This window comes from Chrysemys picta, chromosome 3 (assembly GCF_011386835.1).
Source record: "Chrysemys picta bellii isolate R12L10 chromosome 3, ASM1138683v2, whole genome shotgun sequence".
Taxonomy (NCBI): domain Eukaryota; kingdom Metazoa; phylum Chordata; order Testudines; family Emydidae; genus Chrysemys; species Chrysemys picta.
Window position 1 is genome coordinate 18294014 of NC_088793.1, and position 26420 is coordinate 18320433.

Sequence of the window (26420 nt, forward strand, 5' to 3'; positions counted from 1 at the left end):
GCCTTCAGCACGGCAGAACACAAACGAGCTGCACAAAATGTTCTGTTCAAACTTAATACAAATCACGGATCAGCTGTGGTTCAAGTTCAACCGATACTTACAAAACCAGCAGTGGTTCACTCAGACTTTTTGGGAGGGGTTTGCAAACTGTCTGAAGATGTTGCATCTCGGACACTTTTCTATTTCTGGTGTTCATCATCATGGGGATTTAGCACTGGTGCCATCACTGGAAATTTGTCAGTCAAGACGGGATTTTTTTCTGAGAGATATGGCCTAGTTCAAACAGGAATTAATTCCTGGAAGTCCTATGGCCTGTGTTATGCAGGAGGTCAGACTAGGTCGGGGCGGGCAAACTTTTTGGCCTGAGGGCCGCATCGGGTTTCATAAATTGTATGGAGGGTCGGTTAAGGGAGGGGGTCGTGGCCTGGCCCCCCACCTCCTATCTGCCCCCCTCCCTCCCGGGACTCCTTCCCCATCCAACTCCCCGTTCCCCCGACAGCCCCCATGGGACCACTGCCCGATCCACACACCCTGCTCCCTGACCACCCCTGGACCTCCATCGCCCCATCCATCCCCTCCTCTCATTCCTGACAGCCCCCCCTCGGGACCCCTGCCCCATCCAACCACCCCTTCTCCTTGTCCCCTGACCGCCCCCTGCCACCCCATCCAACTCCCCCTCTTTCCTGACTGCCCCCCCGGGACCCCTAGCCCCATTCAACCCCGTTACCCCCCCGACCCCTATCCACACCCCCGCCCCCTGACCACCACCCCAAACTCCCCTGCCCTCTATTCAACCCCTCCCTGCTCTGTGCTCCCTTACCGCGCTGCTTGGAGCACTGGTGGCTGGCGAAGCTACAGCCAAGCCGCCCGGCTGAGCTGGGCCACGCCGCCACCGCGCAGCTCAGAGCACCGGGTCAGGCCGGGCTCTGCAGCTGTGCTGCTCCAGGAGCATTGCGCCGGTGGCGAAGCAAGCGAGCTGCAGCTGCGGGGGAGGGGGGACAGTAGGGGAGGGGCCGGGGGCTAGCCTCCCGGGCCAGGAGCTTGGGGGCCGGGCAGGACAGTCCCACGGGCCATAGTTTGCCCACCTCTGGACTAGGTGATCACAGTGATCCCTTTTAGCCTTAAAAATCTGATAAAGCTCCAGCAGTTAAACACTGCCCCGTGGACTTCCAGGGTAATACTGTTTTCCATCCTGAGTTTGGAAGGGCTGGTGGAGAGGGTCAATGGCAGACATCGACCCAGACTCACCCGCACCTCTGCTGGCCCAACCCACTGTCTGCTGCCTCCTGACATGCAGATTTGTAGGCCGACAGAGCACCCTCACTATCATCTTTGGCACCCACTAAATTCCTTACTGGTACAAGTAGCACTATTTCACTTACACCCATCATGTAGCTTACACTGTCATTTATAACCCCACAGAATTTGGCTGTGGGTTGGTGCCCCTTGTGCTAGGGACAAATTCTGCTTGCAGCTCACTGGTCTTTTTGGAGTTATTCTGCAGCTATACTAGTGTCACTCAGTGCAGAATCCATACCCAGGCTTGCTTGGATTTTGCCCCCTTTCTGTAAGAACAGTGCTGTCCATTGGGAAGATGTCTGCAGAGAGATTTTTCCCTACTGCACCAACTACCCACTACATGCTGACCGTGTGATCAAACTTCAGTCAATAACAACCTGCAGTCTGTGCTCTGGTATCAGTATACTGATAATACTATAATCATAGCCCTGGTCTACACCGGGGGGGGGGGGGGGGGAGGGGAGGAGGAAATCGATTTAAGTTACGCAACTTCAGCTACGTAAATAACGTAGCTGAAGTCGACGTACTAAGATCTACTCACCGAGGTGCCTTCACTGCGGTGATTCGACTGCTGCCGCTCCCCCTTCGACTCCCGTCTGCACCTCTCTCGCCGGTGGAGTACAGAAGTTGACGGGAATGCGCTCGGGGGGTCGATTTATCGCATCTAGACTAGACGCAATAAATCAACCCCCGCTGGATTGATCGCTGCCCGCCAATCCGGCGGGTAGTATAGAGATACCCATAGTGTCTAGTGTCCAAACTTAGTAGTGCTGCTGGTATTCCACACTGGGGCAGACAGACAGTTCTAGGGTGTTCCACACAACTATGGATTATTTGATGTTGCATGCCCAGGCCAAATACAGGAAACTAATGAGACTAGATTGTGGGAAATGGGATGAGGAAGGGCAGCCTAGCATTAAAACATTTGCAAGTTAGACATTCGGCCAGCTCCACATTGCAGATCCAAACATCCAGAAATGTCAGGGTATTCAAAATCTGGATCTGAATGTTGTAGCTTGGGGACATCACAATTGAAATATTACAACCAGAACAATGCAAGGCATGAACACTCTTAACTGTCAAGCTTTAAGGCAGATATTCTCTCGTAACACAAACTTAGGAGCACAAACTGTGTGTTATTCTAACGGCATAAAAACTAATCAACTAAGAATTCAATATGTGTGTGAGTGAGAGACATGTAATAGTCCCAGTGACATGGAATGTAATTTTTAAAACCTACATTCTTCATTTAGTCTTCAATAGAGATGTGGGTGTCGCCATTCATCCTTCCTTCCAAAGAAAGGAAATGGTATTGTTGTACAAGAGAGGGACAGCAGATGGCACCACTGTCATTTGGAGAGATCTTGAAACGGAGACAAGATTTCAGGGGGGTTTGTACGCCATTGCTACCATTTGCTCACTGACGGACGACTTTTCAAAGCACGTGTATTCTAGTGACCCCTTTTAACCATGAGCCTGAGTCTTATGTGCATGAAGGAGCTACAGTAATACACTCTGGCATCAGAAAGGGCCTTGAAGTGGGTGTAAATGTAATTTACATGCACTCTAAGGCTCCTTTAAAACACTGCCAAAGCGGTTGGGAGTGGGCTTTGTGCATGTGTACACACAACTGGGGGCTGGAGAGGGGGGCTTTATACCCCTTCTATAAAAAAATTGGGATTAGATTAATAATTAAAGAGAACACGGAGTTTGGAACAGAAGCCCTTTTAGCTGAATTTTAGTAAAATGGATAAATATAGTTAACGGTACGAAGCTACTCATTAAAGTGATAGTCAACGGCTATTAGTATTGTTGTTGTAACTCTTTGCTCCCGCCCCCCAAATAAAAAAAGTTGTCTATGCTCCTGTAGAATCTGGCCCGATATCTTTTGCTTTCCATTAGCATTAGAGAGGAAGTTAGCTAGCTGGTTCTGGACAGAGGCTTCAGTCAGAGGTCTCAATGCACAAATGAGGCAGAAGCATTTTAGTTTCTTAGGGAACAAGGACCTCTACTGAATTAAGAGAAAACTACAGTAGAACCTCAGTTACAAACACCTGAATTACAAACTGACCCGTCAACTACACACCTTATTTAGAGCTGGAAGTTCACAATCAGACAACAGAGACAAAAAAAAGAAGCAAATACCATACAGTACAGCACTGTGTGAAACTACTAAATAAAAGGAAAGTTTAAAAAAAGATTTGACAAAGTAAGGAAAAACTCTTCCTGTGCTTGTTTCATTTAAATTAAGATGGTTAAAACCAATTCTTCTTCATAGTAAAGTTTCAAAGCTCTATTAAGTTAATGTTCAGTTGTAAACTTTTGAAAGAACCATAACGTTTTGTTCAGCATTACGGACATTTCAAATTTCAGAGTAGCAGCCATGTTGGTCTGTATCCGCAAAAAGAACAGGAGTACTTGTGGCACCTTAGAGACTAACAAATTTTCAAACATTTCAAAGTTATGAACCACCTCCATTCCCGAGGTGTTTTATCTCTGAGGTTCTACTGTATTCACTATAGAATAGCTCCACCTGAGCAAAACAAGTCCCTTTGTGCTAGCAAAAAGATATAGAGGGAACTACTTAAACAAGGATCAAACATGCATAGACCAGAAGGCTTTACTAGGGTAAATTAGTATTAGAGACAAAGGACTAACGTAAGGCTTCAGTAACTGACAAGATGAGTCTGGCGTCCATCCGGTCAGCTATTGTCCAGAGAGAGTGACCGTGTCGTTCAGACTGAAAAAGAAAGGACTTCATTTTTTCTTATTTCAGTGCTACAGGTGGCAAGTTAGCGATCAGAATGGGGGAGTCACAGTCCATGTCTGCTTATGGGGAGCCAGACCTGGTGAATATCACTGAGGCCGGGTATGGAGAGGAGCATGATCAGATCATGTCATCAGGAGGCTTAAAATTACAATCACAAGGGTGAGGGGCCGGCGGGGGGAGGGGGAAGTAGTGCTTGCTGTACTTACGGTATAGTGAACCTATTTGGGTGATTGAGCAGGCGGCAAACAGAGTCAGAATTCCCCTCCTGCCTCGGGTTTGGCCTTATTGATCAACAATAATCCTCATCTTAAAATTTCTCCCCGAAAACCAGCTGTTCCTAGGATTTCCTGTCAGACCTTTTAGGGTATGTCTACATTACAGTTAGACACCCACAGCTGGCCGTGTCCACTGACTTGGGCTTGTGGGACTTGAGCTAAGGCGCTGTTCAATAGCGGTGTAGAGGTGTCTGGGACCCTCCCATTTCACAGGGTCCCAGAGCCCATGTCTGAATGTCTATACCACAATTAAACAGCCCCTTGGGCTCGCAGGGCTTGGGCTGAGTGAGCTGGCATGGGCCAGCTGCGGGTTTTTAATTGCCGTGTAGACATACCCTTAGGGGCTGGTTGCTTTTTCTTAATGCTCTCTCTTGCATCTGATAATCTTTCACACAGGGCCTTGAATAATGAAGATAGATCTTTCTCCATCTGTGAAAGGAAGGATGGTTCAGTGCTTAAGGCACTCGCCTAGGACATGGAAAACCCAGGTTCCATTTCCTCCGTCACCACAGATTTCCTGTTGTGAGCTTGGACAAGTAACTTAGCCTCCTGCCTCAGTTCCCCATCTGTAAAAGAGGGACAATAGTACTTGTTTAAGAGACAGGTATTATTAATCACTGCCATCTAAGAGGACAGATGCTGCTAGACCTAATTTTTCACTGATTCTGAGCCTCAAGATCTGCTTAGTAGCAGCAATCCTAGTATTGGTAGTTGATTCCTGGTACATGAATTCCATAAGTATTTCTTATTGGAGGCTTATAAAGCCTACTTACCTGAAAACATTTGACTAGTCTCCTCTAACAGTCACTGCCACAGAGATCTGTAAGCCCGCACAGTGGTACAGGGCTCTCTTGTTAACCTACTCTGCCAGCAGGAGTTAGGACCATGTATAAAGTTTCTGAGTATGTTCTTCTGTGGCATATGATGTTAACTCCACTGGGATATGAGAGAGAGAGAAAGAGAGAGAGAGAGAGAGAAGTATTTCTCTGGTTAGAGGCTAGAGTTGCCAACTCTCCAGGATTGGCCTGGAGTTTCCCAGAATCAGCCTGGAGTCTCCCAGAATCGGGATCAATCTAAACTTGCAATCTGGGAGATTTTAATAGGATATTTTAAGAAACTAACATTACGTCATGTTGGGAGGGGGAAAAAAAAATCTCCTGGAATAGCTTCAGCCAGAGTTGGCAACACAGAGTTGCCACTTGTCACAATGATATCATGAGTCTCACCATATTTGAAGTTTTGCTTATAGCCTCAGCTCCTGGAGATAAGTGATTATGAAAGAATCTCAACTTTCATTAAAAAATAAAGGCAGGGGGGAGAATAAAAGTAAACTCTCCATGAGAGCGCACTGCTTGTACCTCCTCAGGAACATGCTACCTTAGCTCTGACTCGCTAAGTGGCAGCTGCCTCTGCAAACAGGCAGGTTCCTAGAAATTTAAATAAATGTGCAGTACACATATGATCACCATCAGAACCACTGGACAGATGAGTTATTTGAAGGGCATAAACACCAAGGTGTGAGAGGGATTGCATAAATTAATACAGATGGGTGTGGTCAGAGGATGAAATTAAGAAAGTAAGAGTTAGGCGCTAGGAAAAAACTCCTCAGGGCAAGAGCTGTAAATCTGTGGCTCAGTCTCCCAAGAGAAGTAGCATAAGCCTTGTTATTTAAGGCATTTGAAACTGGAATGGACAAAGCACTGGAGATCGTTTTTAGAAACAATCCTGCACCTTCAGGGGGATGGATTTCTCCATCTCTAATTGCTCTGAAAGTGTGATAAAAGGTGGTGTGTTCACTTTAATAGGGCTACAAGAATGCACACTCAATACGGTACCATGTCGGTGGGTGCTGAGCACCCACTATTTTTTTTCCGTGGGTGCTCCGGGGCTGGGGCACCCACGGAAAAAAATAGTGGGTGCTCAGCACCCATCGGCAGCCCTGAGGATCTGCTCTTCCCACCCTGGGGGGAGTAACAGGGCAGGAAGAGGCGGGGTGGGAGCTTGGGGGCGGGGGAAGGGGTGGAGAAGGGGCAGGGCCTGGGGTGGAACGGGGGTCCTGCACCCCCGGGGAAATCACAAAGTCAGCGCTTCTGCTTGAAACAGCTGTCAGCAGCAACAAGGAAGGCTATTTGTGAGCTGTGGATGCAAAGAGACGCTGAGAATTCGATTTATAGGAGGGAGGAAAGACAACAAGGAGCAATGGTCTCAAGTTGCAGTGGGGGAGGTCTAGGTTGGATATTAGGAAAATCTATTTCACTAGGAGGGTGGTAAAGCACTGGACTGGGTTACCTAGGGAAGTGGTGGAATCTCCATCCTTAGGGGTTTTTAAGGTCCGGAAAAGCCCTGGCTGGGATGATTTAGTTGGGGTTGGTCCTGCTTTGAGCAGGGGGTTGGACTAGATGACCTCCTGAGGTCTCTTCCAACCCTGAGATTCTATGATTTTATGAAAGGAAAAAATGACCCTAAAGGCACCATCCTGCAAGGTGCTGAATTCCTTCAATTCTTTCTCACCAAAGTCAATGAGAATTGAGGGAGCTCAGCACCATGAAGGATCAAGCCCTTGGACTCAGGGACAGCCAGGAGCTGCTATGCAGCATCCACTCACCATCCAGCAGGAAGATAAGCTCTAGCAGACAAAAATCTGGCTAGGGTAAATAATTAACAGGAGGTGTAAATTATTAATGAATCAGGACAAGATCAGATTACAAAAGAGAGAATGGCTCTTGGTGGCGTTGGTCTGAAAAACCTGTAAGAGGGAGCATATGGCAGGAACACCAGCGGTAGAAAGCAATTCTTAGTATATTACAATGTATGTTTTTGAATTTCCCAAATAGAGTTGAGATAACAGGAGAGCCACCCTTCAAATCCAGAGACGGAGGTGGGTTTACAATAATAATCCACGTTAATTTGTAGGTGGCCAACCCAAAGGACTCAGAAAATAATTAAAAACCAAATTATGTTAAATAAGGAACCATAGAACTTAACTTAGATCGTATCCACCATCCTGACAGAGCGCTGATCTGGAAAGGTCAGCTCCCTAGGCTGGTGAGTGCTCCAGCCAGGAGGCATGATGAATAATTAGAATACCTAGTGTGCTTTGTAATTACAGTGCTAGCATGTAGCTGAGTTAGTTCTTCAGACAGCAAGGTTAGGATTTGTAACCTGATTAAACTCCCATTCAAATCAATGGGCCAGAAGAGTGGTGGGAGCTCAGGATGGGTGTGTGGTGAATAGAAAGGTACAAGGATCCTTGCAACCCTACCCAGAAGAGCCAAGAGCTATCACAGGGTACTGCTCCCTCTGCATTCCCTGGTTTACCCAGAGATGGCTGCCCCAGAGGGTGAAGAGGAGAAGGTTCATGCCCCCTCCTTCCGCTGCATCAGCCTGCAAAACTTTATGGACCAGCCTGAAAGAATTTAATAGGTATGGAACCTGTAATAGTCTATGGTGATATAATAGGGCTTTGTAGAACGACCCTAAAACCCTCTAGCGTTTAACAAGGGATGAGCTCCATTCTATAGTTGTTTTGTACAATTCTATAGAATTCTACAGCAGGGATATTATTACATTCTATAGGATGGTAAAGAGGTCACCACTTTCTACTTAATTCTGTAGTACTTTCCCATAAGTGGAGCTGGCTGGGTTCACCCAAGGGAGCAGTCCGCACCATGCCAAGGGGTACTGCAGCTTATCCACTCTCTCGTCATGCCAGGGAGCTAGGGAATGGTATTGTGCCTATTAAGGCACATGCCTCACTGATCTCCCCAGCTGTGGAGCAGCTCCACATCACTTCAGTCAGGGCTGTAGCTTGATGCTATGCAATCTATCCAATAAAAAGAGCCCCCTTGACTTCAGTGGGAATTAGTTCTTGCTTTTGCATTGGGCTTGGCTAAAAACCGACTGTATTCCAAGGATCTCTCTAGCTTAAGCAGGTTTTTTTTTATTTATATATTTATATATATATATATATATATATATATATATATAAATAAAAAGCTTCTCAACTTTGAGGCATTTTGATGAACAGCTAGTTCTTTTGGACTACGATTGAGTGGCTGATGATAAAGGAAAAAAGAAAGAAAGAAAAAGGAAAGGGTCAATGGAATTCAAAACACTAGCCTCAGAGTCAACAAGGAAAAGTAGCTGGGATTTTCAAAGAGGCCTCAATGAACTAAGCTCCCAACTGCCACTGAATTGCAATAGGAGTTGGGTGCCTTACTTCCGTAGGGCTCTTTGAAAATTTCAGCCAATATGACTGTGGTTTAGAAGAAAAAGCAACCCAACATACTAAGTGCCAAGGATGAAAGGATATCAGACATCTTGGCAATACCAGTTCCAATAACATCAAAGGCTGAATTTTAACACGGCTAAGAATGTGAGTGTTGAACAGAATCTCATAATGAATTTTATAGTCGGCTGACTTGCAATGAACATTAAAATAATCAAAATATGTATGACACTGCCTATCCTCACATATGCCTTGATAATCTCTCACCTCAAATACTGTAACTCTTCTCTAGACTCCATCCAGTACACCACAGGTTGAAGGATTCTTCTAACTTCCTCAAACATGTAAAGAAGTATATCTTTATTCTCATACAACTCCAATGATTCCACATTTCAAGATTCAGTTCCAATGTGCCCTCCTTGTGTAAAATGAGGATAAACTGGATGTAACACACTAACAAACTTAACATGTGTATAAATGACTACACTAGTTGCAGGCCAGTAGAGAATCAGGCTCTTCATTTTTTAAACCTTCCATAGATTTGCTAAAGCTCATAAGCAAAGATATTGGGCCAAATGCAGAGATAGAGCCAGATCTTCAGCAGGTATGCACTGGCATAGTTTAACTTCACTGGAGCTATCGCAATTCATTATAGCTGGAGATCTGTCCCCTGGAGTCTAACCATGGGATAAATCCTTGCCCCGCTGAAGCCAATGGCAAAACTCCCACAGACTGCAATGGGGCAGGGTTTCACCCGACGTTTAGAGGGTGAGTCGGTTGTTTTAACAGCACAATGATCTAACTTCACCAACGGATAACTCTCTTCCCCTAGATTCATCTCTGAATTAGACACCTTATCTTCCTTTGCCTGTCTAGCACCACCTTCTTCTCGGTCACTGCCAGTCTTGATATTGTTGGCCTTCTTTCCTCTGCATTCGCTGCTACAAGGAACAGCTTCCTATCTCTCTGCTTTAGAGAGAGTCTTCCTTTCTTTTCAGCTTTTGAAAATAATTTTGCCCCTTTGCTTAATTTCTCTCTCCCTCTCCTATTATTCATTATTTCACTTAGTAACTATGCTATTTAATTCTGCATGGATATATCATTTGACTGACAGGTGCTAGGCAAAATAAAAGATGTATTGTACTAATTTAAAAACTCCATTATAATTGCAATTTACTTCAGAAATAATTGCAAGCCTATTGCACTGTGCATTATTCAACCAGAATGTAGCCTTTACATAAAGATGGTGCACATCTACTTGTAGTAAAGGCTGACCTTCATATGGAAACCTTTTCCTTGAACCAGAAAACAGATCCTAATCCAGCCACAAGTCCTGATATCAATGATGGTATTAAGATTGGGAACAGCTGCTGCATTAACTGCATTAGGATGGCTTTACTGCACTTTTGATTATTATCAACCAGAAAAACTGATATTTGTTGACTTTCTGTTTAGGAATAAGGACTCCTTGGAGTCTTGTTTACCAAAGAGGCAGCATAAAAAGGAATGAGAAAAAAATGGTTGCTATCAGTGGAGATTAAAATCGTTTGATGGAATGAACCAAGGCCCTTGCTATAAGTGACACATATGCAACCTCTTTCCATTTAGAAGATGAAGTCCTTTTGTTTCCTCTGAGTTCTGATGAAGGTGTTTACTTCTAAGTTTAACACTGCACTGGGCCAACATTTTTAGCATTTAAATTAGATGCAAAAATATATAATTGTGTGAAAGTCTGAGTTTATTGCGGTTATTTATTCTGTCTGTGGTCAAGCCTCCCCCGGGTTTGACTGAAGTCAGGCAAAGCTCTGCCACTCCACAGATGCCCTGACTAGAGAGACAACAATGCAGAAACAATGCAGGGCATGAGGTGTAAACAGTGCCAGTTGCTAGTAAACTTGACCAAACTATTTCCCCATTGAATATTGATACGAAGCACTCTAAGCCAAAACTCTCTGAGCTGGTTAGGAATAAAATGGCATAAAATTATACGGGTAGATTACAGCAGTATTTTTGGTGTGTTTTGCTTTTTATCCTCCCAGAAGGGTATATCTTCTACAACTGTCCTGTGACAGGCTCAGCTGTGTTCTAGCACAGTGAAGACATTGTAAGTGCATCTAACGTCTCAAAAAGTTCATGGAGAATTATCTAGGAAGACCAAAGCAGCCAGCAAAATATGTTCCCTTTCAGAGCAAGTTCTTGGCTGAACTACACCTACATGCTTGCTCTCCAATACTGTTAATTGGAAAGGGTGCTCCAGCCTCAAAGTTCCAATCCAGATCCCAACTTCCTCAAAGACCAGGGATGTTCAGATTCAGGGATTTGGATCAGCCTACTATAGAAGGGAGCCGGTTGCAGGATTGGGACATTAGTACAAATTTCCATAAAGTTCAGGAGTATTTGGATCAGACCCATCTCTACTGTTTATCCTGTAGTGTCCCTTATGCTAGAGAAGAGACAGGACTGGGCTGTAACGAATATAAAGGGGATTCTTTACTGAGGCCACAGAGAAGATCTTAGAACTATCTAGCTCAGTGTTTCTCAAATGTGGCCACATGCAGCCACCAGGGGCTTTTCTTGCGGCCATAGCCTCCTGGACTGTTACTGTGGGGGTGGGGGTGGGGAAGAAAGAGAGGGAAGGGTGGCAAAGTAGTGGCCCCACCCTGTTGCTCCAGGATGCACAGCACTGGTGTTGATTGCTGGGGCAGCCAGCAGTGGTTGAGTCCTGCTGCCCCTCTGGAGACACCTGGGGCACAATACGTGAGGACCGGGGGGCGGTGAGTTCCCCACCTTCCCAGGGGCAGTGGGGTTCAGGCTTTCGGCTTCAGCCTTGGGGTGACGGGGCAGCAGGCTCTGGCCACAGGGCTTCGGGCTCCAGCCCCCAACTGCATCCAGGGCTTAATTTATCCCCAGGCTAGACAGGGCTGAGGAAGTCTGCTGTGAAAAGCGACACTTGTATGCTTGTTCATATCACTTTTCACAACAGACTTACTAGCCAACAATAAATAAATTACAATGATTTGGACATGTGTATATGTGCAGATTTATTTGTTTTTCCTAAAGTGATTAAGTGTTTTAGGAAAAAGTGTGAGACCAGCCACCCAGCAAGAGTTGGTGGCCGCACTCTGAGGCCACCAAAATATTTGTCCTGAGAACCCCTACTCTAGCTCATAGATTAGCACAACCTTTGCATCCTAATGTCACCACATAGAGTCTTCCCAAATCTTGGCATGGACTCACCAACAACTACACTAACACACCTTGCTATTTAGAATAGTGCACACTCTTTATACAACCCAAATGCATAGGAGTCTCAGAGGCCGTGGCTACACTCTGGAATTCACAGTGCTGCCGCGGCAGCTGTATGTACTCCACCTCTCCGAGGAGAGTAGCGTGCAGCGCTGTGAGCGAGCGTGCAGCGCTGCAGGCTCTGATTACACCGGCGCTTTACAGCGCTGCACTCGCTGCGCTCGGGGAGGGGGGCGCGTTTTCACACCCCTGAGCGCAGCAAGTTGCAGCGCTGTACAGCGCCAGTGTAGCCAAGGCCAGAGTTGTCATTATGGTTATTTATATTGATTGGTTGGTTCTTTCCCAAGCAAACTTCCCCCTCCACCCTTTGTTCATGGCACAGTGAGCTCTTTCTGCATGCAGCTGAACAGGGCATGACCACCGAAAGCAATGCTAGGAAGAATGTTTCCACAGCAGCTTATAAGAGAAAAGTAAGTTTCCAAACGTAAAGAGGGCTGTCTTGTGTGTTCTGGGAAGAATGTTCATCAGTTCATCTTTATAAAATTAGCACTGGCGGTCTTATAACTGCATGCTTTGAAGCAATATTCCTAATTTCAGCTGCAAAAAATCAGAAGTCTACCTTTAACCCACTTGATCTGAACCCAGAGATATTCTCCGATCAATGTGAAGGCACTCATGCCCCTAAATGCCCTGTAGGCTTATAGGAAAATAAACTTCAAATACTATAAATCTCTGCGGCAGAGTCTGAAACTCAGACATTGTCTCAGGCATATACCAAGCACCTATCACTGTACTAGCCAGGTGCTAAATGCAGAATTAAAACTTAATTCTGAAAATATTTCTAAAAGTAAGAATTTTTTTTTTTTTACAATGTTAGCCAAATTGAGGAGTATTTGAAATTTGTTTATTAATTTTTGGATGCCCGGAGGGTAGCTACTAACAGGCAGCTAGATTCAACTTGCCTAGGTTGTGGAAAACAGTGGGCCCCAAGATAGCAAGTCTTTTCTGTGGGAGAGCCTTCTGACAAGGTTATCGGATCAGAAAGCTGGTCAGTTGACTTGACCAGAAAGCGAGAGTAGAATTAGCGTGGCCTTCTCCCATCTCATTTTCTGGATGGTCTTGGCTATGAACAGAAATGACAGAACACAGAGCAGGTTGTGGACCATCTAGCAAACAGGATGCCAGTTGCAACAAGATACTTGAATTCACTGGGAATTTTAGAGTTGATTCAGATAAGAGCAGGATCAGGCTCTCTGTCTATAAAAACCTAGTTCTCTTTGGGACCAGTGGCCTGATCCACTGTTAATACCCTCTGCAAATGGCTTTGTTAATGGAGAGAATGTAAAGTCAGGAACTTCTCAGAGAGATTTCCTACCTCATATTTCACATCCCTCCTTGGGCATATGCATTAGAATTGTGAAGGGGCAGACTGGGTCTACAAAGATATGAAGACACCGAACGAAACATGTATCTATCTCTCAACCAGAAAGGGAGCGTTTTTGTGGTTTGGCATCTTTCCACCACTAACATACTCACAGTGACCTTTCCAACCTCTCTCTGCCCCCTGCTGTTGGTTCTAGGGCGAAGCAGGTAGTAGCACTCAATGTATGATGTACCAGGGAAGCCCCAAAACTTACATGTTGTAGGGCTGTCGAGACAGTTGTACACACTGGGGAGAGCAGTACCGGTCCGAGTTTGATAGTCCCAGAACTATGTCTGGGTTCAAATAAATGGCAAGCCCCTGCACGTACATGACTGCTGCCCTGCTGTTGCGGAAAACAAGGACACAATGGTCTTGCAAGCTTCTGACCCAAGGACCCATCCCAACTGATTCCCTAATTCCAAAAGTGGGTACTGAGCGGATTCTTTAGCAAGGACTAGCACTCTATGATAGACAGGGCCCAATGGGACACTTATGAAGCACAAGGCAGACATCCATAGAAATGAAGGAATGAGAGGATCCAAGAACTAAAAATCCCACCTGCAAGTGAGACTCAGACTCCTAGAGGGTAAAATTCCTGGGGGCTGAATAAAATTGTGGCCACTCTCCCGCTGTGCACTTCAAATATTGCATTGACATAGATTGCAGGGAAAAGGACTTGAGTCTGTGGAGATGGTGGGATTGCAAAGCCATAGGAAATAAAGGTTCTTGTTGGACTGTATGATCTTCAGAACAAGAAATGTCTTCTGTATTTTCTAAGTGCCTAGCACACAAGTGCTACTGTGGTCTGAACAGCGGATGATAGTACACTGTTGTCTATAGACTCTTGCCTACATGGAGAAGAAGGTGGGATGACGCTAGCCTAAGATTTCATAATGAAGCTATGAGCCATAACATGGTACAGTACCCCATTCTGCTTCACAATGATCCCTTTGTGCAGGCTCTGTATAGATAGCTGCCTATATAGTACATATCCTGTGGAGAAGGTTTTTTTTTTTTACCAAGCAATGGATTAACACATTCATACCATGTTATGTTCTGCTATATACAGACTAGGGTAAAAATCTCACAACACAAAACATCCCGCCATTTCAAGTGGCAGTTTCAGATAGTGTTATCACACCAACAAACAGGCAACCTTAAAAGGTAGAAAAAATGAAAGTAAAATAAAGCAACAATAAGTGTACCAGGAAGTCAGGAATGGAGCCTGCATTCCATTCCAGCTTGGAGTGGTGACTTCATCTTTGCTGGGGTGACTTTCCATAGAGTCCAGGCCTGAATACTATTATTAGAACAAAACAAGTGTGCCACTTCCTAAAAATAATGATGACTCAACACCTAGAGGCTCCAGTGATGTCATATGGCCAGAGAGGTTCTGGGTTTTCACAGACGGTTTTAAAAATGAAGTTAAAAAAGTGCAGATCTCCATGCAAACAAACAAAAACTGCATCCCAGCACATGCCTCCTGAACCAGCCATTTGGAACATGGAAGCTAGGACACATTCCACTCAAGGAATGGAGGCAATGTGACTGGGCATCATGTTTAGAAAGGAGCTCTGCCAAAGCGACTCTCAATTCATTTCTGCATGATCTTCATCTGAAAAGTAAAACAACTGCCTATTTCAGTTCCTGAATGAACGTTATGATTTTTATACAAAACAGAGGCAATGCAGAAGTTCATTGAGTTGCAATACACCTTAAGTATTGCCAGTAGCTGCAGAGATTTATTTTGCTAACAAAATTAATTCAGGTACACAAGGAAAAATAATATTTATTACTAAACAAGCACAAGCTTAACTTTAGCCACCACTGAAGTCAATAGGACTTACTTACAATGCATAAAGCATGTGTTTAAATCTTTGAAGTATCAGGGACATATGTGAATGTAGCCCAGGCTACAGAGTTTGCTTAAGGCATGATCTTAGAGCCAATTCTATAGATTGAGACACTCAGACTACATACAATAGCCTATATTCTGAAGGCTGTGATGATAATGACCCCAATCCTGCTGCTATAGAAGTCAGCAACAAGCTTCCATTGTCTTTAACGAAAGCAGGATCATGCCCAACATATTAGTAAAGCTGAAGAATCTTAAACTGGAAAAGTAACATGAAAACACTAGCTATTCCCTGTACTGCACTCCCGTTATAGCCATTCCATTGAAAGCTACAATCCTGCTTCATCAGTTCAGCTGCACTCTTCTCTCTACCCCAACCCTTCCCACACACCTTACAGTTCTAGAGATTTATTTTAAATTTAAATTGTTAATTACCTCCCCAGAACATACTCTGCAATCACACACCAGAATCACCAAGATGAGGAGGATACAAATCACCTCCTGTTAGTTCCTACATGGATCTCAGTACTGATTCAGGGATGAATACGTAATATTATCACTATTATTACTGGAAAAGGCAAATCTGTAATGTGACCTTAGCTATAGTGTTGCAGCCAGCTACACCATAAAGACCTAAACCTACAGGACCTGATCCTCTTCTCACACTAGCTTTTCCATCAGTAACTCCATCTCTTTTGGAAGCATTACTCCTGATTTACACAGAAGTAAGCGAGAGAAGAAGTAGCTGTATAGTCTTTCATTGACTTGACCAAAGAGACAAGTGTCTGTCCCTTGTCTGCCCATCTTACATTTTTAAGGCACCTCTGAGGTTGGTATTTAAGTATCAATACATTCTGGAGCTTGTTAAACTACAACTCTAAAGGTTTCAGAGTAACAGCCGTGTTAGTCTGTATCCGCAAAAAGAAGAACAGGAGTACTTGTGGCACCTTAGAGACTAACAAATTTATTAGAGCATAAGCTTTCGTGGACTACAGCCCACTTCTTCGGATACAACTCTAAAGCATCTTAACAAAAGAAAATAAATGTGTGCTTCGGTTACAGTATATTTACCAATTCCAGCCTGAAGGGAATTGTAGAGTCAAGTTACAGAACTCCCACAAAGGAGGGGTTTACAAGGAAAACACTAATACACACAGTACAGAGAAATGCCGTTGTACTAAATAGAAAGATCACGGAGTGGAAAAAAATCTATGGTTACACAGAGCAATTAGCCAAGTTAAAAGCAATACACACAAACCCTTAAGCTGTTATCAAAGTCATGCCCTTTGGCTTCACAACACAGCTTCCTTATCAGGGACAGGAAAGGAGCAGATCCTCTCATTCAGCTACTCTAGAAGCCAAAAATAACAGGCCCACTTCTGCCAAATCTTACTCACAAGTAATCCCATCAGTTTCTCACAAGTGAGTAGTGACTTAAACCAATTACTTGGGTCATGTGCCGTTTCCCAGGGTTTTAATTCATTTTCCAGTAGCAAAATGCCCTATGCCCCTACCAAAAATCAAGGCTTCTTTGTGCTCTGGTCACTGCACACTATCACAGAATAAAATAGAGAGTCTCTGCTACAAAGAGCTTGTAATCTAAAAATAAAAAGGGCGAGTGGGTAGGGCATAGACGGAGTCAGAAGACCTAGGTTCTGTTCTTAGCTTTGCAATTGATCTGCTGAGTGACCTTGGGGGGAACTCACTTCACCTCTCTGTGCTTTTGTTCCTCCTCCGAAACTCTGTCTTTTCTAATCAGATTGCAAACTGAGTACTAACTAGTCTCTATTTCATATGAAAAAGCCTTGACATTAACCCAGGTACGTCGTCCATGGAAATTCTCAGAATGTGCATGTTGCGTGCTCTTTTCCACCTATCCATCCACCAGGAAGTGGTCCTCAGACAATGTTTTTTGTCCAGTAGGACTGTTTCTTTGCTTTCTGCACTGTCTATTTTCTGGGCTAAGGAATTAGTTTTGTGCCAAAGGCTTCTCAGTTCCTGTGGTACAGCCATTCATGGAGGAGAGCTTTGTCCTTTTATAGCCTCGATCTTCCTCTCCTCTGCCACCACTGAGCAAGCAGTCACTTCTTTAAGTGGATCCTCCAGATCAGAAAGATCTTTTCTAATCTGGCATCCACCAGGTTTCCTCATAACATGAAGAGGACCAAGAGCAGGAGAAGCAGTGGGGATTCTGCATTCAGAAAAAGACACTGCTATGCAAGGGCTATAACCAGATATTGGGATCAAGTCCAATGACTCCAGCATGGCTTCATCTTTAGCCATCCTTCTCTCAGCCAGGCAGCATTTGTTTGTAGTCCTCAGGAGGATATAGCCCAAAAATGTAGGTCGCATTTAATTAAACCAGAAGGGATTTCTCTCTGATTGACCCAGCCTAAGAAAGAGAGGGAAGGAGAAATGCAGAAGAAAGGAAAGAACTGTATGAAATCTAAGGGGGTAGATATGAGAAAGCAAAAAAAGAGAAGAAATTATTAAATTTAATTTTGAGGTAGGGAAAAGGTATTTGCTACAACTTAGATATGAAACTCTTCTCAAATGTAGATACCCACAACCACCACATGACAGGTTGCAGGAAAGAGATCCCCAGACAAAAGGAAAGTACATTAATCCTTCTACTTGGCTTGTTTTACTTTAAACAAAGAACCTTCCAAACTACCATTTGCTTATAAGTATAGTTTGTCTCAAGTGCTTTCAGTTCCATGATAAAAACATCAGTTATAGAAAATGAAGTTTTTTTAAAAATTGTCACTGTGACCCCTTAATAGGCTAAAATTGTTATATGCAATGTACACCTAGAACTTAGATTTAAATTTAGGATTCAAGTTCACACACCAGATCAAAACAATAAATTTACATTAGCAACCTCCTCTGGCTTTATCTTTTATAAAAACCCATCTGTACCAGACCCCCACCCCCCAAAAAAATGTGCTTCAAAGAGTAACAAAGCCAACAAACACAAGCATACTGCAAGAGTTCTTACTTGGTCTGTAATACACATAAGACTTAATGCATATACTGTAGGTATAAGTTACAGCAATATGGTTTTCATAACAGGCCACTGTGCCATTGCTATAAACTGGATTTAAAAAGCGATATTGCAGGATATGAGTCCATTAGTGGCACTTAAGATACCAAAATCAACCAACAGTTACTTTAAACGTACAAGATTTTATATTAAAATCACATGTATTCTTATCCTGCAGTAGTAGTTAATAATAGAAAGGATTATGAAACCAAATCAGCTGGGAACACAAGTATTTGTTCTAGGGAAATCAGGTCCCTTGGTGCACATTTGTGTTACTTGGAAGCTGTATCGTAATTCTATCTAGTCTAACATAGAGACTGAAATAAAAGGAGGGTCACTACTTACCTGTAAGCAGAGTTCCTTAATCTTAAGGGGGGAGGGATAGCTCAGTGGTTTGAGCATTAGCCTGCTAAACCCAGCGTTATGAGTTCAGTCCTTGAGGGGATCACTTAGGGATCTGGGGCAAAATCAGTACTTGGTCCTGCTAGTGAAGGCAGGGGGCTGGACTCGATGACCTTTCAAGGTCCCTTCCAGCTCTAGGAGGAGATAGGGTAGCTGGTGGTGCAGCTACCTCTATATTAGGACCTATGATTGCACAATTCTCTAAGGTTATTATTAAGAGTTTGTAGAAGTTTGCTGATCACTTTGTAGAAGTAGGATTTGATATTTGTATTAGAGGTTACAATGATTGACCGTTATAATAATGTAGTATGTATTAATGTATGATCTGATCATCCTGTTAGCCACCCTTTTTGAATAGAAAAAAGGAATGACCCTCAGGGGCATTGGTAGAAACACATCTGACAGACTCCTAGTGTCTGTACTAATGTTAAGGCAGGAACAGACCAGAACAGTCCTCTGTTTTAGGATAAGTTATAATGTTTACTGTGGGGTCTTGTTTCCTATATGCATTACAAATTAGGCCCTTTAGTTAAATATACATTTCTTTGTTTTAAGGTTTAGTAAGTAAGAGACAGGATCTTGTCTTGTGTCTATGTTAATGAGATTAGAGGTATGTTGAAGGCCCGGGTCCCATTGTGAACTGTTTTGGTCACAAGATATAGTAAGGTTTAATTTACAAATGTCTTTTTTGCTCAACATACAAACAGCAATGTTTGTATACCTTTGAAGATCTCTGTAAAAGACTGTTTGTGTGAATGAGGAGTGTATGCATCAGGAAAAGATAAGGTGTGAAGGACATTGTTAAAGACAGATGGTCAAGGAAGGAGGAGTGAAGAGACTTAACGACAGCAGAGAACCATCAACACGCATCCATAATTAAGGAAGGGGAGATTGACGACCCTGTGGTGGAGGCTGGCACCCCTAAAAGACAAGATAATTGATTAAATTGAAACCAGGACAGGATGATCCTCTTGGAGGTGCGTTGGAGTATTAACATCAAAAGATAGCACCAATTAAGGAGTAACCAGTCATAAATGACACCGCAAAATCCATAGACTTCAACGGAGAAAAAGGACTATAAGAACAGGGTGCTTTGCCATGGAACTTTGGGTTTGACTTGCCACACTCCAGGAGCATCGGATCGCGACCGACAGAGCCCAGCTCCCCTCTGCGATCAATCTGGCTGGCCACTAGATTATAGTTAGCAGTCCAGAGTCTGCATCAAACATCAACTGGCAGGGGAGAGGGAGAGGGAGAGTGTGTGTGTGTGTGTGTGTGTAGCTTATGCTAACTGCTGTATTCTCAATAAATGTGGCGCGTTGCCTTTTTCCCCCATAAAAAGATCTTGTGTGCTTTTTATAAGCATAATAACCTTCGTGCCAACCTGGCTGCTATCAGTAAGCAGAGTTTGGGACCCCACAGCAGATCATTTTCTTTATGATGCAGAGATTCGGAATATTCCCTCCTAATCCATGTTATTTACAGTAGGTACATAAGATATCTTCACCTTGAAGAAAAATGTAAACACCCCCCAAACAAAAGAGTAAAGCTATACACACGGTAATTCAACTTGCAGAACCTCAACCAAGAACACTGGCCAGTGCCTTTAATAGCACGAAGGGTTACAGGCTTCCAGCTAACTTGTTGGTGCTGTGGCCTGGGAACCCTTCAGCCAAAAGCCATACCTTCCCCCCCCACCACACAGGCTCTCAGTTCTCCATCCTAAATAAACTTTATTCCTGGCCTTCAGACAATTCCAATGAAAACCTACGTTCACTGGAGTCAGCTTGTCTGAGATTCTCCATCCAGAAAAAAAAAAAAAGCTTATGTGTAGCCACCCAAGTAACCTTAACTACCAGGCTGGGCATCCCTGCAACAGCCAGCCAAGCCTAATCCCAGCTAATTATAGAACTATATCAGTTTTGTTTTAAAACTAGCCTCCCTCTAACAATACCCCAATCTGTGTTTCCTAAGAAACAAGAATCCCACACCTCTTGCACAACCCTTTTCCAGCCACAAACCCTGCTGTTCAGCCGTCAGGATTCTAGAGGATTTTAAAGGGTTCCAGTTGAGTTTTTCAAGCCTAATTATAGCACTATAAATATTTTCAAATTTCCACGTAACTAGCATAGTTGAAGATCAGCAAAAATGAAACCAAGAGGGAAGGGCGGGGGAAGAGGAACCCACCTTTTTCCACTTTCCCAGGTGAGAAGTTATTTCAGATCAGATTTTAAAACACTTGTGAGCAATACAGGAAAGGCAGTAACATCACAGTAACGTGTTACCAGTGAGCAGGAGAAACATTCTTTCATTGTTTAACTTTGCCACCTCCACCATGTCTGCAGTGATGGTTGCTATGATACGTGTGCCCACACGTTTGGTGAGATTTGCACAACGTCAACAAAACCCAAAACCTTTTTATGCACTATAGTTGGCAGGCAAGTCTTATTTAAAGAGTCAAATATTGGGGCTGACTGTAGTTGCCTGTCCCAAAAAAAGGACTCCTGAAGTCTGTGCTCCAGTACCCTCATACATGATGAACATTTAAAAAAACAGTTTTCATATAAGTAAGAACAAGCATTGTACCATTTAAATGTTAACAAATACTTTCCATACTTCACATGCAAGTGGAAAAGTCACACCATACCTTGCTGTCCTCGCCTTCAAACACAGATTGGTGGACGTTACAAGCGAAGAGAGAATTTGGGAGATCATTGAAATCAGTTATTTCATGAAAATCTTCCTCTGCAAAACATCTCTTTATATCCTTGTCTCGGTCTATAGAGTAGAGTAGGAAAAGTCCCCCATCCTCCAGAATACAGCCATAGTGACCAGGGCCTCGCATTCCAAGGAAATACGATTCTCCCCTCATTCCTAATGGCATGGAGAAAAGATGATGGTTAGTCTATAAAGCTTTTAAATCATACACACAAGTCTCTCCAGGAATTCTTAGTCCTAGAAGAGACTTGAAATCAAGCTCAATCTGAAAGTCACTTTCACTAGACAACAATGCAATAACTTGCGCTGGAAACCCAGGACACTACCATCAACTTCAATGAGGTTCAAATCAAAGTTTTAGGATCATGTCTGCATTATAAAATCATAGAGGTACAGGTTCAGAAGGGACTTCAAGAGGTCATCTAGTCCATCCCCACACACTGAGACAGGACCAAGTATTCCTAGGCCATCCCTGACAGGTGTTTGTCTAACCTGTTCTTAAATACCTCCAATGATGGGGATTCCACAGCTTCCCTAGTTAAGTACTGGAATTGGTTAACAATCATTGTACTGTAGTTAGAAATATTTTCTTAACATCTAACCTAAATCTCCCTTGCTGCAGATTAAGTCCATTACTTCTTGTCCTACTTTCACTGGACATGGAGAACAATCCAACACTGTCCTCTTTAGGTGAGCTATGCCAAATGTTACCAGGTTCCCCTCTCAATCTTCTGTTCTCAAGACTAAACATGCCCAGTTTTTTTTAACCTTTACTCAAAGGTCAGGTTTTCTAAGCCTATTATTTTTGTTGCTTTCCTCTGGATTCTCTCTAATTTGTCCAAATCTTTCCTGGAGTGCAATGTCCACTTCTCCAATTTAGCAAGATCATTTTCAATTCTAACCCTGTCCTCCAAAGAGCTTGAAATCCCACCCAGCTTGGTGTCATCTGCAAATTTTATAGACACACTCTGCACTCTATTATCCAAGTCATTAATGAAAATATTGACTAGCAGCCTAAAAGAGGCCTAACCATGTGTCAAAATATGATACAATTCTAGGACATGTCCATAAGTTTGGCATATTATTTACAATATTATCATAGCACCTGGCAGCCCTGGTCATGGACCAGGACCCCACTGTGCTGGGTACTGTACAAACCCAGAACAAAATGATGGTCCGTGCCCCAAGGAGCTTACAATCTCAGAACAACAAAAGAGACAATAGATGGATACAGAGAGATTGATAGAGTACAAGGAAGCAATAAGCATCAGGATAGGGCCCGGCTTGACAAAGCTCTGGCTGGGATGATTTAGTTGGGGATTGGTCCTGCTTTGAGCAGGGGGTTGGACTAGATGACCTCCTGAGGTCCCTTCCAACCCTGAGATTCTATAAGCTGTGATCTCCGCACACAGCAGTCTAACTACTGTCAATTTTTTTGTAGGCATCATGGCAAAGGGGATTTTGGAGGAAGGATTTGAAGGAGAATAGTGAAGTAGCTTTCTGGATGTTTACAAGGAACTCCTTCAAAGCATGAGGGGCAACAAGGGAGAAAGCACAAAGGTGCTTGTTTGAAAATTTAACCAGTGGGAGACAGGCTGGTCATCAGCTGATCTGAGGCGGGGGGTCAACCTCTGGATACAGAATGAGAGATGAGAATATGCCACAAAGGGCCTTGAAAGTAAAGACATGGTTAAGGTCCCCTACCCTCTACAAAAAACAAATGATCTTGTCACTGGGTCAAGGGATAACTTTGCTGTAAGTGGGAACCCAATGATGGTGCATTGTAGTCTGGACTCCAGCTAGACAGAGGCAACACTTTAGTGCATTAGTCCATTACAACGTGTCTCTCTTGCTCACTCTCACACCTTCAAGAGAGAGGTTTGCAAACCAATATTTTTCAAAATTGATTTAAAAATGAAAATTCTTTAAGGATGGTTCCAAATTTCAGATCAAAGTAAAAAAGATAAAGCTCCTCACAAAAAATTGATATTCTAGAAAGATTGAGAAGAGCAGTGCATATAGCTAAGACTACATCCTCTTATTCTACTATTTCCATACAGAATAAACTGCAGCCGAATTTAAGGTTTGCTGTAGAATATATGTCCTGTTGTTCTAATATCATTAACACTTTCTTTAAAGGAGTTTTAATGAATACGGGGGGGGGGGAAATAGACTTGAGAACAGGGCTTTGGATCAGTCCCCAAGAGGAGACATGCAGATGAATAATGATTAGAAGCTCCAGATGACTGAAGACAATTAACTATATGCATGTGTTGTAGGAGAAATTATCTTTTCTGAAAAGAAGTGGTTAGAGGGCTACATGTACATAGTTTGTTCAGATGTTTTTGATTTGCCTTGTTCTCTTGCATACTACTTGCTGTTCCTTGTTAACATTTGTAAATACTGATACAACTAAAACTCTTAGGGCTAAATTCTGCCCAGGCTTATACTGTGTGCAACTCCACTGGGATATTTAGAAACGAATCTCAATGAGTAACATGAACCCTTCAGGCCCAATCTGCCATAACTATAACCCAGTATAACCCCGCTGGCTTCATAGGCTTGCACAGCAGACAGCTATCTTACATCAAAGAGATAGCAAACGAGGTTAACAGTGGGAGCATATGACTAAAAGAAAGCCTTCATGTAGAAGAATCTAAAGTCGCCCCCAAAGTCTATCATTTTCCCTGCTGCAAAGAAAAACTCTTGCCACAGGGAGATCCTGGCCCTTTTCTCTGCAGCAGAAAGAGGCTCCAGGAGTGGGGAAGCAACAGGACATTAGACTGCTAAAAATAGCACTGTGGAAAGGGAGGCGCTGCTTGGGTAAGTAGAGAGGCGTGTAGGGTAAATACCCACAGGGTTCATGAGTGTCTTTACTTACCGAACCATCTATGCTGCTATTTGTACCTGTGCTACTGGGGAGGAGTGTATATTATATGTTCTCCATGCACAGAAGGAGCATGCAATGTAAAATGTATCTTCAGTGTAAAACTCTAGGGGCCCAAGCTAATTACTGTACCAGGCCACTGGATATTGACACAGGCAGCTCTGGAACACTGGGGTCAGACAGTCATATTTTGTGACGTTTCTACTGAGCGGTACCCAGGGTACCAAAACCTGGTATATTGACCACCAGTGGTCAACATAACCTTTGCCAATGGTCTGTGGAGAGCTAGCTGGTCACAAGGTCTTGGCTCCCCTTTGTTTACAGGTGCTAAATTACATTAAAAGGCAGCTAAAAATAGATTAAATACTTTCCTAGTATTACTGTTCCATGCAAGCAATTGCTATGGTTTCCCCAGGGATGTTATGTGAGGGGAGGTGGCCCTGCAAGGGAGCAAAGAAATCAAATGTAATTATAGCAGGGTGTCAGATCCTAAGCCCCTCTTCTACTGAGTCATCCTGAAGTCAGGTATTTGAACCATGCATAGGGAGGTGCAGAGATATTTTTTCTGAGTCACTCTAAGGGTAGAGCAGGTGTGTCCAATTAGCTCCAAGTTCGGTGGGTCTCTCAAGCAGAAGGAACAACAGGCAGAGATAGAGGTCCTGCAAGGAAATCTAAAGGGCAGCCAAGCTCGGGGAGAAAGCTGGTGTTTGTTTTTTGTGCTAATTAAAGTTAGCAATAAAAGCAAACCCTCTGAAGGGGATTATTGTTATATCAGGTACCTCCAGGTGATGGTGTTACTCAGTCTTCCAAGTTCTTTTTCTCTGTTTGTGAGACAATGTTCAGTCTTAGGAAGATGTGTGCCGCTGTTAGTTCTGTTATGCAAGGTTCTATGCAGAGGTTGCTGTATGAGCTGCAGGAGAGATTGCGCTCTGCCTTGGCCTACGATTGGAGTAAATTCTTAAGGCAGAGCTGGTCTCTGGGAACTGGGGGTCAGTGTTGGGTTGAGATTCCTGAGAAGGGATTGTCCTGCATGTTCTGTAACCACCTCCGTTCCAGGACTGGTGCTATAGATAAAACAAGGTACACTTAAAACAGATCCAGATTCCACGCCATTGATTTCTTCTCCACTAAGAAGCCAGCCAGCAAGGCTCTGATATCAGCTGCCATTAGGCAGAGGGATAACAGTATCCTCTGTCCACGACAGGGTGGGAAGCGCACCTACACACAGTAGTCTTCCCACAAACACATGGACATCCTTAACGATTGTATGTAATGTTGCTGTAAAGCTCTACGTCTGCTCAAAAGCTTGTCTCTCTCAACACCGGAAGTTGGTCCAATAAAAGATATTACGTCACCCACCTTGTCTATCTAATATCTTTGATGACTGTAACCCAGGCCTGCTGGGTGTGGCACTCTGTCCCCCTCTAGCGATGCCTAGGCCAGCTAGAGATTGATGAGGCTGCTACAACCCTGGCTAACAAACCAATCTATTTTAGTTCATGCATTAAGCTCCAGAGGTCCCAGGTTTGATCCCAGCCACCGCCAACCGGGGTCTGTCGGTGTTAGAAGTGGGGGCTCCTCTGGGATACCGACTAGGAAGTCTCTGAAACATCATCAGGGCTAAATAAAAGTCCTTAGGAAACCGGGATTTGCATGTCATCTGATTGGCTAATAGATACATATGGACTCAGCTGTAGCCAATTAGGATGCACATATATAATTTGATTTGTCAACTCTTGTTCCAAATTTAAGTTTTCTTGGCCTTGGTATAAACAATAGAAGATTTTACTAACTCTTCCAATGACTTCTCAGCCATTCACAAATTGAGATTTCTCATCTATGTAACCCTAGGAATAATGTCATGATGCTGGACTATGTTCATAAAAAGATTCTGTGGTTATCAAACATCTGTTTTGTTTTAGTATTTACTCACCCATTAAATCCATTTATCACCTGAAGACAAACCTGTGCCAGAAACATTTGCTTGCCAATAATTCGGTCAAAGCATTTAATAATAATACCAGCTCATGGTGTCATCAGAAACCTCTCTCCCTCCCCCCCAAAAAGATAATCAATTCCTTATAAATCACTGCAGTCCATCTCACTGGTTATTTTTAAGCAGGTATATTGGTATAATATAGTAACTGGGCCACATTCTGTGTTACACTAAAGCCCCATTCTACTGCTTCTGGCAAAACTTATTTACTACCACTTCACACAGCTTTGAAAATGTAAAGGAGATCTGTAAGGCTGCTGGCCTCTCCCCAAGCCCAT

General features: G+C 43.6%; 1 protein-coding gene and 1 long non-coding RNA gene across 4 annotated transcripts in view; both read right to left on the reverse strand.

The window, feature by feature from the left end:
• The window catches only part of RCAN2 (regulator of calcineurin 2), a 162940-nt gene that overhangs the window by 127696 nt on the left and 8824 nt on the right, over window positions 1-26420 (reverse strand). For 2 of the 3 annotated variants that reach the window (XR_256009.4, XM_005297379.4), the window contains exons 2-3: window positions 24926-25210; window positions 21189-21415 (exon numbers count right to left, since the gene is read on the reverse strand). Coding sequence is in view for 2 of the 3 variants with exons in the window: in XM_005297379.4 (XP_005297436.1) it covers window positions 21189-21413 (225 nt within the window). In the remaining variant the exon portion in view is untranslated. The remainder of the gene's footprint in view (window positions 1-21188; window positions 21416-24925; window positions 25211-26420) is intronic. The other variant, XM_005297380.4, reaches the window with a different exon arrangement.
• On the reverse strand, window positions 14202-21176 carry LOC122173545 (uncharacterized). Its single transcript, XR_006174075.2, has 2 exons — window positions 18485-21176; window positions 14202-17488 (listed from the first exon to the last, which is right to left on the reverse strand). It is a non-coding gene; the product is annotated as an uncharacterized LOC122173545 (long non-coding RNA).